Genomic DNA, 18,221 nt, shown 5'->3' with positions numbered 1-18,221 from the left:
CTCAAAGCAGGGATGTCATTAAATCAAATATATAAATTTAAAAAGTAATCAGCTGTACCTGCAATATAGTGTATATGAGCTTCAACGTAACCGGAAGTTGCTGGTAACAGAATTTTCTTTCAGTGTCATTTTTTATTGATGCTAAAATCAAGTTACATTAGAGTCATTAATATATCATCTCTTTTGCTGGTTGGGAATGAAACTAGAAAATAAACCAAGGGAAGGTGAGATTGCTGCAAAGGGCAAATGCATCCCAGCTGTATCTCTACTGCAGTCAGTAGAATTATATCAGGAATTAATTTGACCCATAAAATTTTTCTGTGTGATCAAAGGAATGGGTTTTTTAATGATTTTTTTCTTGGTCCAACAATTTTGCTATATAAGTGTATAAATGGAATGCAACTTTCCCATAGAATGAACAAATTTTAAAAGTATTAAATGCATGAAAAACTATCAATTCCGTGCTGTTGAACTTGCAAGGCTACTTCAAATATTTGTATCTTTTTTTTAAGGAATAAAGCCAAACCAATGCTTCATTTAACACCTAGTTCAAATGTCCTCCTAACTTACTAGCATTTTCTGTTGTCTCTGTATGATTTCCTGGGTTTTCTCCATGTTTTGTTGCAGATTTATTTTCCTCTTCCCCTTCAGTTCCTATAATAAACTCGGGTCTGGTATACAGAAGACTATCCTCCAGGTTGTCTGTGGGCTCCTATAAGGACACAATAATGATTATACCTAGCTCTTATTTAGTACTTCTCATCAGTAGACCTCAAAGCAGTTTACAAAGAAGGTCAGTATCATCGTCCTCATTTTACAGATGGGGAAACTGAAGAATTCAATTCATTTCTTGATGTACAGACTTCCATACACAAGGCCAAAACCTGATCTTTAAGTTAAATCCTGCATGCATAAACGGGGCCCAAACTGAGCATGAATGGACTGTACATTCGAGTGTGGTACTGTCAGCAGTCTCAAATCTGGCCATTCAAGTAACTCTCATAAAAAGTAACAAAGGATCGTTAATGATCACAAGTGGCCAGGAACTTTGGTTAAGATGTTCAAAAGGGACTAGTGATGTGGGGTGCCCAACCTGAACCAGCTTCGAGGGACCTGACTTTCTAAAAATCAGGCCCCTTTAAGGGACCTCAAATCAGACACTTGAAAACTGAATCACCCAAAATCACTAGTCACTTGAAAATCTTGGCCCTTGGTTTTAACTAGTTATATACAACAACTTTGAAGACGAAAAGCACAAAGCAGCATCCTTTTTATCGGAAAGACATCACCTCCAACAACAGAGCCCTGCCAGCACTGGTTCAATGCTGATATAGAAAGAAGAGTGCCAACTATTGTATCAATATCATTGCTACCGAGTGCGCCTTGAAGATTTCCCATCCAAGCTTATGAGATCTGAGAAGTTAATGGGAATTTTGCTCTGGAATTCCTCTATGTATAAGATCAGTGCAGTTCATTTCCTTATGACAGGCTAATTAAAACAGGAGTTTGGGAGAACTCTCATAATTTGTCATTTAATTACATAAGCTATTTGTTTCACTACTTACCACCAGTCTGATTTCTTCTTTTGGAGCTAGTCGTTCCAGCAGCCCACAAGCCAGTTGGTAACAGAGAATGCTAGACTGGCACAGGTTACATTCTACTACTTTTTCGTCCTTCTGACAGGTGTGAGAGCCACCCCAAGGGGCCTGAAATACATTGTTTATGATGGAAATTATGTCCTTCGAGAGACTGTTCTCCAAACCCAGGGTGATGCCATCATCTTGGAGTTCCATCTGAAAGTCAGTGACAGAACGGTAAGAAATTAACTATTTGATTAATGATCAGTGCTCTTCCTATTCTGCTTATTCTCACATTACTGCCAGTATTAAATTAACGAGACAGAGTATGACATGTAGTGTGGCTCACAGTTTCAAAAGCAGCCACTGATTTTGGGTGCCCAACTATAGACACCTAGGGTGGGATTTTCATAGCCACATAGGAGATTTGCATGTCCAATTCCCATTAACTTTAATAGGAGATGGGTATCTAAATCACTTAGACCACTTTGTAAAACTCAGCCCTAGCGCCATCCTTGGGTCCAGCAGAGATGTGTTTAGTGCAGGACTTGAGGGGAGAGACAAAGATGGCTTTACACTAACTTTGTGCTTTCCCCTGATCCCTGACTCTGTGGGTTCCAGTTCGGCTCTCAGCACAAGTCAGACCAACCACCTGGGCTCCTTTCATTTATCCCAGTTGGTAACAGTCCCAAGGGGCCATTACACCAGCTGAGGATCATCAGAGCACAGCAGCGCTCTGGCCACATCCTCTTTCCTTCCTACACTCTTGCCATGCCCCTAAATCAGTGGCTGTGACAGCAGGTTGTGTAGAGCTACCTATGACAACTCTATGCCACCCTGGGACTCCTCCAACCAGGAGCATCCTAATTTGTCTACTCAAGGGAACTTTGTCCTCTCTGAATCACTGGAGTAGCACAAAGGGACTTCAGCAGAGGCTGGGATCTGAAATCTGAGCCTGATTTTTAGAGCTGCTAATCACCTACAAATCAGCTGTTAGTGGGGGGGTGGAGGGGGAGGGGACCAAAAATGGAGGCACTGCAAATCAAAGGCCATTTCTGAATATTAGGACCTATATCAAGAGAGCATTATACTGGGATATGCCATTTGAAGTGAGCTGTAGCTCACGAAAGCTTATGCTCAGATAAATTTGTTAGTCTCTAACGTGCCACAAGTACTCCTTTTCTTCATCCTGATTAAGTAGCTGTTCTGAAACTGAAAGGAAGCCATTTAAAAAAAAGTTGGGAAAGACTTAAATGAAATAAAACACTACATGAAATAAAAAAGACAAGAATGAGAAAGACATTGACTGCACTTCATCTTTACGGCTGCTCCTAATCTTCATTTGGTAAATTCTATATTAAAAGATCAGAGCTCAGAATGTCACACCAATTTAACACTTGGTTAAGTGCCACTGAATCCCTTAACATTGGATGAAGGCATCCCCATTAAGGAGGTGTCTTCACTAGGAAAAGAGATGCATTTCTAACCAACATGAGGTAAAACCCTAGCTGAACACAAGGCAGTTGGTTAGCAGTGAGGCTCCCCCAGTCTTTAACTCGACTTGCTAACTCACGTGAAAACCACAGACTGCCTTCACTAGGATTCTACCTCATGTTAGATAACTCAAGTTCAACACACACCTTTTTCCTAGGCTATGTCTACGCAAGCACTTTTGCCAGTATAACTGACGTTGCTCAGGGATATGAAAAATCACCCCGAGTTACACAGACAGAAGCACCAGTGTCTATAGTGCTATGTTGACAGGAGACACTCTCCTGCTGACTTAGCCACCGCTGCTCGTTAGGGGTGGTTTAATTATGTCAATGGGCGAGATCTCTCCTGCTGGCATAGAGCAGCTGCATTGGTAGACATGGCCCTAGTGAAGATAGACCTTAGGGGTTCTTAACAGATAAGTTTGCAATTAGTGCAGCCACTTAAAAGAAATTCGCTAAACTAGTGCAAATCCATGTGCACACACTTATTTTAATTGAAAAGTGGTTTATTTTGGTTTTGTTTATTTCTGTTCTTAAGGACTTGTCTACCTACAGAAGTGTCTACACTTAAAAGCACTGTCGATGTCCTGCTATAGCACTTCAGTGTAGACACTCACTACAGCAATGGGATGGGTTCTCCTGTTGCTATAGTCAATCCTACTCCCCAAGAGGCAGAAGCTAGGTCAAAGGAAGATTTCTACATCAGTCTAGCGCTGTCTATGCTGGGGGTTAGGTCGACATAACTACGTCACTCAGGGATGTGTTTTTTTTACACCCCTGTGCGACTTAGCTGGGTCAACCTAACTTTTTAGCGTAGACCTGGCCTTAAATCAGTTTATAAAGTGACTTAGTTAAACCAATACAAACCTCTATGTGAACACGTTTATTCTGGTTTAAGTGTGGCTTATTTTGATTCAGCCTAATCAATTCAACAACTTGTCCACAAGGAGTTTCCATCAATTTAACTAAAGTGATTTAAAATTATATCTTAAATTAAACCTGTGCAACTTTCTTGTACAGACAAGTGCTGACACTGACTTAAAGTAAACTAAAATAAGTCTGGTTTAAACCAAAACAAGTGTCCACAGTGCCTTTTGTACCAGTTTAACCAAATTAGTTTAAAATCACACTTGCAGTTAAATCTATGAAACTCTGCATGTTGACAGCTGTAAATTGATTTCTACAAAGTCCCAATAAAGTGACCAGTCTGATTACACTGTTTAGATCCACATATTTTTCATGTCTTTTGACTTTTGTGTTCATCTAAACATGGGAATAGTTAATTTCCTTTCAGGTCACTCAGAAAAAACATAGGTGGGTTTCAAGTATTGAGAACTGTATTTTTGCATCAGTTTAACAATCGAAATTCTTTATCTGCTGGCACCTGCTTCAGGATGAGATCAAACATCAGTATGAAGCAGTTCAGATTCATTTCATCTTCATCACAGTCAAAGTCGATAGTCCTCCCTCCAGGGTGTCCAAAGTTCTTGAAAGGGCTACGGAAAGGACTGAGCATGGGGCTGCGAAATGGGCTCTGGAAAGGACTTGGGAAAGGACTCAGCATATTGTGCTGAACCCTGCGCCCAGGATCAGAGGCAACACTCACCTGAAGAAACAAAAAGTGGATACACGCAAGTCAACTTTAAACACTTGGGCATTGGCTAGTACGATACTAAAGGAAAGGAGGGAAAGTGGTTTACTGTTCCCTGTTAGGGCTGTTTCTTGTACATTTTCAACTGGTTCTTAATGCCACTAAACGTTAAAATATATTATAAATTCAATGGGCCAAATTCTGCACTGATGTACATGTTGGTGTACGCAAGACAGTTGAGGTCAAATTAATGCTTGGTGTAATTCTGCTGATCTCAGTAAAGTTACATCAGAGGTGAATTTGGCCTCCTAGTGTAAACTGGCCAGAAAATGACTACAGGAGATAAAGGAGACAAGTTACACTGATCTGACATTCTATGATAAGCAAAAGGAATCTAACCCCACAAATGCTCTGAATGCAGGGTAGTGGCTGATGAAAAAAAAGAGGGTATATTAAGAAAATAGTTTTCAGAGTAGCAGCCATGTTAGTCTGTATCCGCAAAAAGAACAGGAGTATTGGGGCACCTTAGAGAGGAACAAATTTATTAGAGCATAAGCTATCTGTGTGTATATATATATATATATATATATATATATATATATATATATATATATATACACACACATACATACATACACACACACACACACACACACACACACACACATAAGTTGGAAGTTACCATACAAACTGTGAGAGGCTAATTAGTTAAGATGAGCTATTATCAGCAGAAAAAAAAAAACTTTTGTAGTGATAATCAAGATGGCCCATTTAGACAGTTGACGACAAGAAGGTGTGAGGATACTTAACTTAAGGAAATAGATTCAATGTGTGATGACCCAGCCACTCCCAGTCTCTATTCAAACCCAAGTTAATGGTATCTAGTTTGCATATTAATTCAAGCTCAGCAGTTTCTCTTTGGAGTCTCAGGTTTCAGAGGAACAGCCGTGTTAGTCTGTATTCGCAAAAAGAAAAGGAGGACTTGTGGCACCTTAGAGACTAACCAATTTATTTGAGCATGAGCTTTCTCAAATAAATTGGTTAGTCTCTAAGGTGCCACAAGTACTCCTTTTCTCTTTGGAGTCTGTTTTTGAAGCTTTTCTGTTGCAAAATTGCCACCTTTAAATCTTTTACTGAGTGGCCACAGAGGTTGATGAGTTCTCCTACCAGTTTCTGCATGGTATGATTCCTGGTGTCAGATTTGTGTCCATTCACAACAAGTAGCAGAACACTTCAACCTCTGTGGCCACTGAGTAAAAGATTTAAGGGTGGCAATTTTGCAACAGAAAAGCTTCAAAAACAGACTCCAACGAGAAACTGCTGAGCTTGAATCAATATGCAAACTAGATACCATTAACTTGGGTTTGAATAGAGACTGGGAGTGGCTGGGACATCACACATATTGAATCTATTTCCTTAAGTTAAGTATCCTCACACCTTCTTGTCGTCAACTGTCTAAATGGGCCATCTTGATTATCACTATAAAAGTTTTTTTTTTCTGCTGATAATAGCTCATCTTAACTAATTAGCTTCTCACAGTTTGTATGGTAACTTCCAACTTATCTGTATGTATATGTATGTATATGTATATTACTCTATGTTCCATTCTATGCATCCGATGAAGTGAGCTGTAGCTCATGAAAGCTTATGCTCTAATAAATTTGTTAGTCTCTAAAGTGCCACAGGTACTCCTGTTCTTTTTTTTAAGAAAATAGTGTCAACTAAGGTGATGCCTAGATGTGTCAAATAGCTGAAAAGCAACTAGCAAGAGAATATAAAATAAAGCAACATAGATACAGAAAATTTACATCCACACCATGATAGGCACCCCACATCACTCCCAGTAACACACACAAAATCCCATAGTGGTGCAAGGAAGTACACTGTCAGACCACACATTTGTCTACTTTTAGGCCAACTATTGTCTGAAATACAGTATAGTCAACCTATGTGTTTCTTCTGTACGGTGTTCTACAGTGGTCCTGGACTGGCTGTGTTATCCTCTATGAGTTTGCTGTCTGCAATGCCAATGCTACAACAGATGAGGATCCCTCTACAACCCAGGGATTCTTCAGTTGCCCATTTGCGGCAGCTTTTAGCCCCTTTGCACCATTAGTGGAGCTGAGGATCTGACCTTCTGAGTTTAAGCTACCTGACTGTCACATGAGCTGTGTGTGGTGTCATTTAGCAGTATTTCTGTTTGCCTCTGAGTCAGACTCCTAGCATAATAATAACATTGTTCTCTCCTGAATATTCACTATGCCTGTGGGCGCCAACCTATCTTCTTTTGCTCCACAGAATCCAAAATTTGGAATTTTAAAGCCTGAACACATTTTAACAAGTGGCTTTAGTTTACATTCATTTTTGCACCTCTACTGCAGAATTTGGCCCAATATAGGTGTGCTAAAACATGAAAGAAACATTCCACACCTCACCTGCAGTGCCAGCAAACAAATATTCACTGCTTTCATAAACATTGCATGCCAAGTAACTGCAGAATCTTCCGTTGTTTTTCTGTAACTCAACTAAAAGTAACTAAATGCAGCAAAAATGTAAAGATTGGAAGTGATGTTAAAATATGAAAATCAGAGGATAAACTCTACAGTTCTGAGTCACAAGGAGCAGAATTCATAAGGCTGATGAAAGCAAAAGGACATGCTTCCACTGATCGTTATTTATGACACATGCTTGTGTTTCTGTTACACAAGAAACAGTACAGTGTTTTAGAAATGAAGTACTAACAGATTTTCAGAATTTATGCACAGGTTTCAGTAAATATGTTTGCTTTATTTTTCATATTTTCTCTGTTTAAGACTAGTGAATTAATTTTGGAAGCCAGAGTCAGATAGAGGAATCCATTGCAAATGGAGGAGCTGTTAGAGAAGCATTCAGTCAAATGTCTGATCTATTGCTGCTGGTCGCATGAGTTAAATATTGGCCAGTTTGGGTTTGTGCTGCTGCGAACTGGTTCATTTGATTTGTACAGCAGACAGCCTAGAGATTCAGAGTCTACGTTGTCTGCTGACATATTACCAGCAGATAACACTTTAAGGACTAGAGGAGAGAAATTGAGACAGGATTGGATTTAATTTAACTGCAATGACTGAATATGCATCTGCCACCAAAAAGGCCCCCTCAAAAAGCCTCTAAGCAGGTTTGCCTATTGGACAAAGTGTTAGCTCTTAGCAATAAGTCAAAGGAAGCTGCTTCTCTCTTCTTCCATCAGAGGTAAATATTGGAGAGTGTAGAGGCAGGTTAGGTGAAATACAAGGAAAAATGGAGGGACAAGGAAATGAATTCTGCTCTGTCACCACCACCAATAAGTGCCTAGGCCCTACTAAACACGTGCGACATGAATATGAAAGCTCACCCTAGATGACCAGATGTCCATTAAAAATTGCTGGTTGATAGTAGTGGACAGAAGATACAGAGAATGAAAATTGTTGGAAAAGTTAACACAAAATAAATACTAGTGCTTAGCTATTATATAGATGCCATACACCAAGTGAAACAGTTCATTCAGAAAGAGATTTCACAATTACACTCTACCAAATTATTAATTTATAAATTAAAACTGATCAAATGGGAGGCTGGCATTAACTTAAGCTGTGTTGATTTTTATCACTCTCCAAATCTGTACTTTGTTTCCTATCAAGTGCTAGAGTAATTGGCAGCAAGTTTTTAAATCTTCATATGCAAATTAAAAGGGAAACTGTTTTAAGGAGAAAAAGAAAAAAAACAAGACGAAAGATAATACCCTTCGAGTGCCAAGATTCCCTGCCAGTTCACTGACTCTTGATTTTCTTTGATTTGCTAACTCTTTGACAGAATTAACTCCATCGGAAAACATACTGATCAGTAGCTGAAGAGGAACCACAATGTCTAACTCAGATAACACCTAAAGAAAGATAAAAATAAAAAAGCATGAGTTTTCAGCTCGGACCAAAAATACTAACTACCTTTATAAATACTTTAACCGTGCCCCTACTTCAACAAGGTCCATAAAAATGTGTCCAATCAAACTACTCACGTGATTGAAGTGAAAGTCAATGGGACTATTTGTGCTTAAAGTTAGGCACGTGCTTAAAGTCAGGCACATGCTTAAGTACCTGGCTGAATCAGAGCCAAGCAGACCTGTCTGAGTACTACAAAGAGCTCTTTCCAATATGCTTGCAACTGAAACCTGACAACTCTCTTTGCTGATATTTAAGGCCCCATTTACTCACAAACATTCTGATGTGAGGTGTTTTCACAAGATGTTTTCGTGAAGCAAAAATGACACAACTACTAGCATGAATAATTATTCTCTAGGTGTATCCACTAGTACTATTTATTATTTGTATTGTAGTAGTCCCCCAAGGCTCCAATCAGCATAATTCCTGTGGCCATTCTGAAAAGCTCTTTTCATTATTCCTCAGTAGATTCATCAAACAATTTCAAATATTGGTGAACAGACCGGGGCCTCTTCCAGTTCTCAAGGGACCCATCACATGCAGCAAATCACCAAGAGGGAATTCTCACAGTGACCCCTTCATGAACAAACCAAAGACAAAACTGTGCTTGCTCAAACTAGTCATCGAACAGCTGTTAATAAGCAAATCTGCAAAAGTCACAATCTGTTGGTGGAAAATTTGCCAACAGAAAAAACTATTACAGCCATCAACTAAATTGTTCTCTGCAAATAGGTCACCTAGCATTGACTGCAAGTAACTCTCATCGGTGCAGGAGCAATAACAATGGACATAAGTGTTATTCGCAAAAGGTCAACTATTGTAAAATGCACATGGCCTTAAGGGGAGCTGCACTCTGCAGGATGAATCTCTGAGGGACAATCATCCAAGTAGCTGCTCAGTACAGAGGGGAAGCACACATGGGTTGTGTATATCCCGATGTGTCGAAAGAATAGTAAATATGGCAGGCGACCAGCTTGGCTTAACAGTGAAATCCTAGCGGATCTTAAACATAAAAAAGAAGCTTACAAGAAGTGGAAGGTTGGACATATGACCAGGGAAGAGTATAAAAATATTGCTCAGGCATGTAGGAATGAAATCAGGAGTGCCAAATCGCACCTGGAGCTGCAGCTAGCGAGAGATGTTAAGAGTAACAAGAAGAGTTTCTTCAGGTATGTTGGCAACAAGAAGAAAGCCAAGGAAAGTGTGGGCCCCTTAATGAATGAAGGAGGCAACCTAGTGACAGAGGATATGGAAAAAGCTAATGTACTCAATGCTTTTTTTGCCTCTGTCTTCACTAACAAGGTCAGCTCCCAGACTGCTGCGCTGGGCATCACAACATGGGGAATAGACGGCCAGCCCTCTGTGGAGAAAGAGGTGGTTAGGGACTCTTTAGAAAAGCTGGACGTGCACAAGTCCATGGGGCCGGACGAGTTGCATCCGAGAGTGCTAAAGGAATTGGCGGCTGTGATTGCAGAGCCATTGGCCATTATCTTTGAAAACTCGTGGCGAACGGGGGAAGTCCCAGATGACTGGAAAAAGGCTAATGTAGTGTCCATCTTTAAAAAAGGGAAGAAGGAGGATCCTGGGAACTACAGGCCAGTCAGCCTCACCTCAGTCCCCGGAAAAATCATGGAGCAGGTCCTCAAAGAATCAATCCTGAAGCACTTACATGAGAGGAAAGTGATCAGGAACAGTCAGCATGGATTCACCAAGGGAAGGTGTCAAGGTTCCTCCCCCACTCTGAACTCTAGGGTACAGATGTGGGGACCTGCATGAAAAACCTCCTAAGCTTATCTTTACCAGCTTAGGTCAAAACTTCCCCAAGGTACAAAATATTACACCCGTTATCCTTGGACTGGCCGCTACCACCACCAAACTAATACTGGTCACTGGGGAAGAGCTGTTTGGACGCGTCTTTCCCCCCAAAATACTTCCCAAAACCTTGCACCCCACTTCCTGGACAAGGTTTGGTAAAAAGCCTCACCAATTTGCCTAGGTGACTACAGACCCAGACCCTTGGATCTTAAGAACAATGAATAATCCTCCCAACACTTGCACCCCCCCCTTTCCTGGGAAATGTTGGATAAAAAGCCTCACCAATTTGCATAGGTGACCACAGACCCAAACCCTTGGATCTGAGAACAATGAAAAAGCATTCAGTTTTCTTACAAGAAGACTTTTAATAGAAATAGAAGTAAATAGAAATAAAGAAATCCCCCCTGTAAAATCAGGATGGTAGATATCTTACAGGGTAATTAGATTCAAAACCATAGAGAACCCCTCTAGGCAAAACCTTAAGTTACAAAAAAGATACACAGACAGAAATAGTTATTCTATTCAGCACAATTCTTTTCTCAGCCATTTAAAGAAATCATAATCTAACACATACCTAGCTAGATTACTTACTAAAAGTTCTAAGACTCCATTCCTGTTCTGTCTCTGGCAAGAGCAGCATACAGACAGACACAGACCCTTTGTTTCTCTCCCTCCTCCCAGCTTTTGAAAGTATCTTGTCTCCTCATTGGTCATTTTGGTCAGGTGCCAGCGAGGTTACCTTTAGCTTCTTAACCCTTTACAGGTGAGAGGAGCTTTCCCCTGGCCAGGAGGGATTTCAAAGGGGTTTACCCTTCCCTTTATATTTATGACAGAAGGTCATGCCTGACGAATCTAATCGCCTTCTATGATGAGATTACTGGTTCTGTGGATGAAGGGAAAGCAGTGGATGTATTGTTTCTTGACTTTAGCAAAGCTTTTGACACAGTCTCCCACAGTATTCTTGTCAGTAAGTTAAAGAAGTATGGGCTGGATGAATGCACTATAAGGTGGGTAGAAAGTTGGCTAGATTGTCGGGCTCAATGGGTAGTGATCAATGGCACCATGTCTAGTTGGCAGCCGGTGTCAAGTGGAGTGCCCCAGGGGTCGGTCCTGGGGCCGGTTTTGTTCAATATCTTCATAAATGATCTGGAGGATGGTGTGGATTGCACTCTCAGCAAATTTGCGGATGATACTAAATTGGGATGAGTGGTAGATACGCTGGAGGGCAGGGATAGGATACAGAGGGACCTAGACAAATTGGAGGATTGGGCCAAAAGAAATCTGATGAGGTTCAATAAGGATAAGTGCAGGGTCCTGCACTTAGGACGGAAGAACCCAATGCACAGCTACAGACTAGGGACCGAATGGCTAGGCAGCAGTTCTGCGGAAAAGGACCTAGGGGTTACAGTGGACGAGAAGCAGGATATGAGTCAGCAGTGTGCCCTTGTTGCCAAGAAGGCCAATGGCATTTTGGGATGTATAAGTAGGGGCATAGCGAGCAGATCGAGGGACGTGATCGTCCCCCTCTATTCGACATTGGTGAGGCCTCATCTGGAGTACTGTGTCCAGTTTTGGGCCCCACACTACAAGAAGGATGGGGATAAATTGGAGAGAGTCCAGCGAAGGGCAACAAAAATGATTAGGGGTCTGGAACACATGACTTATGAGGAGAGGCTGAGGGAACTGGGATTGTTTAGTCTGCAGAAGAGAAGAATGAGGGGGGATTTGATAGCTGCTTTCAACTACCTGAGAGGTAGTTCCAGAGAGGATGGTTCTAGACTATTCTCGGTGGTGGAAGAGGACAGAACAAGGAGTAATGGTCTCAAGTTGCAGTGGGGGAGGTTTAGGTTGGATATTAGGAAAAACTTTTTCACTAGGAGGGTGGTGAAACACTGGAATGCGTTACCTAGGGAGGTGGTAGAATCTCCTTCCTTAGAAGTTTTTAAGGTCAGGCTTGACAAAGCCCTGGCTGGGATGATTTAATTGGGGATTGGTCCTGCTTTTGAGCAGGGGGTTGGACTAGATGACCTCCTGAGGTCCCTTCCAACCCTGATATTCTATGATTCTATGATTCTTCACTCCAGCCGGCCAGGTTTATGGGTTGGTACACAGGAGCAGTGGAGTCAAGGCAACAAGTGGTTTTGATAGACTCCAAAGGAAATCCAATCTGGCTCTTCACAAAAAAGGACCCTTAAAAATTGCTTAAGTGTTCCTGAAGTCATTCGGCAGTCTACGAAGCAAATTAGGTGCAGACCCTAGAGTACAGCTGGGGAAGAGGCAGAGGTGCTGGGCCTACCCTCAAGACACAACCTACAGCCAAAGGAAAAACGGGCTTCTAGCCTTCCACCAAAAGCTGAGACCTATCACCTGAGATGGGAGAGTGACATCTAGCCTCCCTTGTAGGCAGTGAGCTACCTATCTGCTTGCACTGGGGGTAAGCGAAAAAGAAAAAGACTTCCTGACTCTTAAAAAAGGTTTGATTCAGAGATGTGTGAAAGTTCAAGATAGCTCTTTTATGTCTGAACCATTTCACCCATTTCTAATTACAACCCCAGTAAGCTGCTTCAGCATGACCTATCCATAATAGTCACTTACATGCAGCCAGAGCAAAGCTTGCTCCTGCACAGAGGAAGGATAGCCCGTGAATCGACAACTAATGAAGCCAAACATCTCCTCCATGGAAAAAGGGAGTGGGCAAAGCTCAATATCAAACATTTTGCTGCAAAGAAGAACAACAAAGATATATGATCATTGGTTTGCTGTTATGTGCAGTACATAGACTGTACATGGACAATTAATAGAATACCAATCACAACTAAATAATACGAACACCTCAGTAGCGTATCACTTGCATGCTCATTTTGCATCACACAAGGAGTATGTCACCTGCAATTGTCATTCTGACTCCTGGGAGTTATTCCTGAGTTTGGTGGGTCTGTCATACATCATAACAATTCAAATTAAATTTCAAAGAGTGTTCAGTTGAGTGATGCAGATGGATTGGAGAGATTAGTGAACAGAAATATTTTCATCTGTTAGTGATGACTTTCTCTATCTCCAACACATAGAAATAGTTCTCTCCTTACCTTTCCCCCACCAAAATGCATTTCATACTGGAGACAGGCCTCAGCCACTAAGGATCGACTGTAAGTTTAAGAGGCACTGTGTAGCTGCACTGTCCCAGAATGCATGAAACAGGGCACTGGGACTCTGAGAGCACACACCCTGGCTTCTCCTTTACTCCAGAGGGGAAGTAATTTGCTCAACCAGTAGCAGACTACTCCACTTCTGTGCTAGCTCAGCTGTGCTGGGTAGCACAAGCCAGGGCTCTGCCCATTCCCCACCCCTGCATACCCACTCCAGACCCACCTGTAAGGGAGAAGTAGCACTTCCCTGGAGGCTGCTCTCTCTACTGTGCCGGAACCAACTGGACGTGTTGTCCGCTCAGGGCAAAGGTCAATCTAGCCCTACTTTTGGATCATGATACAGATCCAATGATACTGTGGAACTTTGGATCAAATGTTCCAGTTAAGGTCCAACTTTAATTTATTAATGACTCAGCTGCATCTAGTCACTGTCTCTTCTATTGCATATAAACAAAGCAGTTCTAAAAGCCATTTTTATTCAACATCACCAATTTCTTGTGCTAAAACCCTTGTTGATTAATATACTCACCACTGTTACAGCTCAAGTACCTGTTTACCTACCTTAGTACTTCCCTGAACTCTTTCAGTTGATTATCAGGCACTTCTGTTCTAATGGCTTCCAGCCATTCTGGCATAATACATTCCCACACAGGCTGGTTTATTACATTGTATGGAATCAGGCAGAGGATGCGATTCAGACCTTCCTTTAATTGTGTCACAGTGCTACAGGATTTGTCCCAGTATCCACCAACCTGAGGACATTTCCAGGAATAGTGTTTATTAGCTATTATAATTCTTGCATTTGTTATTCATGTAGCATCATATATTTGCATGGCACCTTACAGACATTAAATCATGATGATTGATCAATAGTAAAGTTCTGTGGATATTTCAGATTCAGCCATGGGAACTGCTTTTTTTTTTTTTTTCCCCATATGATCCAGGGGAAACTGAAGTGCAACTGAAGATTTAAATGCAGTTCTCCCTGTCTGGCCCAATGACTACTTAAGTATTTATCCACAGTACAGAAAGACGTAGTCCAGTGATTAGGGTAGCAAGCTGGAAGGTAGAAGACACCAGGTCCAGTCCACTTTCATTATTTATCCAAACTTCAACAGGAGAGAGTGAGGGAGCCCCACATCAGAATATCCCATAGCTCAGTTGATAGAGCCTTCTTCTGGGTGGTGGGAGACCCCACTTCAAATCCCTTCTCCCCCACTGGCAGAGATGGGGAATTGAACTTGGGTCTCCCACATCACAAGTGAGTGCACTAACCACTGGGCTAAAAGTTACAGGGCGGGTAGTGGTACCACCAACAATAATGGTATAGGTGCCTAATTTCAGGAGTGCTCACAGCTGAGAATTGCAAGCAGAGATAGGTGCCTATTTCTGACAGTAGGATAGGGCTTATCACACGCCTGTCTTGTTGGCACCTCCCACTGGCTAGCTGGCTTCCTGCCTAGCATGCTGGGGGCTTTTGTTTTATTTAATTCTAAGGTGCCTGCCTCTGCACATTCATTGTATAGGAGTTTAGGTGCCTAACTCAGGCATTGTGTATCGCAGTGATTTTTTAGGTGCTTAAAAGTTAGGCATTCTGACACTCAACATAACCACGCCTAACTTCTTTTCTGAATCCAGCTCTCCGGAGATAAGGAAGAGGCCCAGGGAAAGGCAGCAAGGTGCAGGAGGGAACCACACCTTGACTGGCGTTTAGAGGTCCCTGAGCTGGAACCTGCAGTAGAGGGTGGGCTCAGTTTCCCCATTAGCTACTGAGGGAGTGGCACCTGGGGCAGTGAATGGGAGGACTGCCTAAAATTGCTGGTGAGCAGGGACTTTGGTACACAACCCCGGAAGGGAGGAACGTTGAATGACCTGGCTGGAGTGCCATCATGAAGAGACAGCAGCAGCTCCTGGAGTGAGAGAAGGGTTGCAGACCAAGAGCAAGAGACAGAGATGGAATGCAACCACAAGAAGGGCCCTTGGCTATGTTAAGCTAATCCCCAGATGGCCAGGAGGAGGCACCATCCTGCAGTGAGTAGAGCACCCTGTCTCAGAGAGTTAGGTGCCTAACTACCCTTATGGATCTGGGCCTGTATGCCTTGATCTGAGGGCAGAATTTGTTCCTTAAAGTTTCTGAATATACCACAGTAAGACTTCAAGCGTTATGGCTTTCATAGAATCTTTGGACAAAATACAGAAAATGTTCTTACCCTGGCAAACTCCATTGGCTTAGGAAGTAGGCACATAACCATGACATCAAATCGAACGTCACAAACGGTCTTCAGCCACTTGGTGACAAACTGAGGTTTGAGTTTTTCCACCAGGCTACCAACTTCATCATCCATCATATAAGCTGTGGAATGAAACCACTGGAAGACCATACTAACCAGGCGAGCTAAGCTCTCTGTGGGAGTATTCTCACTGGGAGTACAAAGGCTCACCTGGAAGACAGCAAAAACAAACCTAATTTTCCATTTATCCCAAGATACTGTGGTAACTGCTGGTGGGGAGGGGATGGTACCATTTTCTATAAGTTTCTTCATCTTCTCTGAGATTCCACTCTGCATCTTGATAATGGGGTAATGGAGCTACTTGCTTCTCAGTATTTGTACGACTGCAGCTCAGGTGTGTATTAACTGAAAAGCATTATCATCTGACAGTCTCTTTGAAATGAATTGCTGATCTCTGTCCAGTTCCTAATGGAAAAGTGTTCACTTGATGCTAACTGGCACCATTGCTGTCAGTCTCTGCAGAGGCCTAGGTTTGCATAGGCGTTCAGTAAAATCATTGATTTTTCACTCTACCATCAAGAGATGTTCCCTCAAGGTCAGGGATGAGGCACATTGACAGAACAGAGCAGGGAAGTTTGTACTGCTGTTGCCTATATGCTACACCTCCTATGAATATAAAGCGGCCTTCAGCTTTCAGAGAAAACTGTTTTAACCACCATAGATGGACACAACTCGATACAAAACAAGATTGGAATCTCTGCCCCAAAGTGCTTACACTCGAAGTTTAGACAAGGAGATATTAGGAGGGTGAAGACAGTAAGGTCACATCATCATTTGAGTCAGTAGTGCAAACACCTTCAGAGTTAGGGGGCCTAACTCTCAGACCTGCCAACATTTGTAAACAGAAAGCCGAAGGGTCTCATTTACATATATTTGCATAAATGTCTCTGCCCTCCTACACCATACCTTAACACCACACCCCAGGGCCCCAGCTCCCCCTCCCCTTTCCTCAGCCTTCTGGAAGAGGCCTTGTAAATGGGTGCTGGCCCTTTAAGGCCCGAGGAGGTAGTCACCCCATTCCATGTGTTCTGGGAAGCAAATGAAGCAGTTACTGGGGGAGAGGAAGATGGTCCCAGGGAGTAGTTAGTGTTGGAGACAGAGATAGTACAAGACCATCCCAGACCAGTGCTCCTTTTAAGGGCCTGAGACTAGGAGCCTTGTAGAATGGCTGGGGCAAGACTCCTTGTAGCCCCAGCCAGCACAGAAGGGTTTGGGGTTCTTAGACCCACATGGGGGAGGCCCAGAGTGTAATTAGTTGACTGAGAGGCTCCAAGCCCAGTCAAAGGGACAGGCTGATGCCACACAGCTGCTGAGGGGGAAGAGCTCAACTGGGACATAGCTCAAGGAAGGAAGGCAGTGAGATCCCTGAACCAGAGGAGAGAGTTTACAGGCCAGGGAAGCCAGTACTGGCAACACAGTCCCAAAGAGGACTGTGCCACCCTAAACCTGAGGGGTGAGCAGAAAGGGGTCATTTAGGGATCTGGATGCTACTTAATAAGTTAGACTCCAGAAGAGGGGGAATATGGTTTCAAAGACCTTGTTGTGACTGGATTATTCTGGGAACTCAGTGGGAAACTGAGGCAGGGTACCTGCAGGGCCACCCAGATCATGTGGAGGTGCCCTGGGACAGCACCTGTCTATAGGCCTCAGTAGGTGGCCCTCCTCTCCTGCTGTCCCCAATCTCTAGACTTTGGGGGGCTGCCAAGGGCAATCACTACATCCCCACAATTCAGAGAGAGAGAGAGAGCGCGCGCGCACCCCAGGATCAATCATCGGGCTGGGAGATACTCTTTCTACCCTCACCCAGCAGGTCCCAGCCCTGCTTAAACTCTGGGCCCTGCCAGTTCCCACCCTGCAGGCTTGGGGCATATCTATTTCTTGGGCAGGGCTTCCCTACCCACCCTAGGGAGACACCTCTCACCATCAAACCCCTTTGGAGCTACTCCCAGACCAGCAGGACTCAGCTTGTGAGCACGGCAAGGCGGGTGAAGGACTCTGTGCCATCCCTGCCCTCCCCTCTGATCCCCATGTGCTCTCTCTGGATTGGCTGGTGAACAGTGACCCCTCTTGATGGCCCCCTGAAGACTAGAGATTGGAAAGGGCAGCTGGGCACCCTTTGAAGCCAGGAGGAGAGGGCAGCCCATCAGGGCCCCTCCCAGAAGACTCTGACGTAAGAGGGGAAGCTGGTACCCAGGGTTTGGTATTAGGGACAAAGGGTCAGAGACATGGTGGGGATCAGGTGGAGGAATCACAGGGAGGTCAGTGGTACATGGTGGATTGGGGGTAAATGGGGAGGATGAAGGCAGCAGAGGAATATGGGGATGCTGGGAAGTGGTTAAAAATACTTGGGGGATA

At 43.1% G+C, this 18,221-nt stretch overlaps 1 protein-coding gene across 7 annotated transcripts in view; it reads right to left on the bottom strand.

The window, feature by feature from the left end:
- The window catches only part of UNC79 (unc-79 subunit of NALCN channel complex), a 149,815-nt gene that overhangs the window by 92,027 nt on the left and 39,567 nt on the right, over window positions 1-18,221 (bottom strand). For all 7 annotated transcript variants that reach the window (XM_048854188.2, XM_048854187.2, XM_048854189.2 and 4 more), the window contains 8 exons: window positions 15,786-16,016; window positions 14,137-14,327; window positions 13,025-13,148; window positions 8,419-8,559; window positions 4,455-4,676; window positions 1,566-1,793; window positions 571-712; window positions 59-141 (listed from right to left, as the gene is read on the bottom strand). In XM_048854188.2, the coding sequence (XP_048710145.1) occupies window positions 59-141; window positions 571-712; window positions 1,566-1,793; window positions 4,455-4,676; window positions 8,419-8,559; window positions 13,025-13,148; window positions 14,137-14,327; window positions 15,786-16,016 (1,362 nt within the window). The remainder of the gene's footprint in view (window positions 1-58; window positions 142-570; window positions 713-1,565; window positions 1,794-4,454; window positions 4,677-8,418; window positions 8,560-13,024; window positions 13,149-14,136; window positions 14,328-15,785; window positions 16,017-18,221) is intronic.

The sequence above is a fragment of the Caretta caretta genome, chromosome 6 (assembly GCF_965140235.1).
Source record: "Caretta caretta isolate rCarCar2 chromosome 6, rCarCar1.hap1, whole genome shotgun sequence".
NCBI classification, from domain to species: Eukaryota; Metazoa; Chordata; order Testudines; family Cheloniidae; genus Caretta; species Caretta caretta.
Note: the sequence above shows the minus strand (reverse complement) of the source record. Positions and strands in the feature narration are given on the sequence as shown.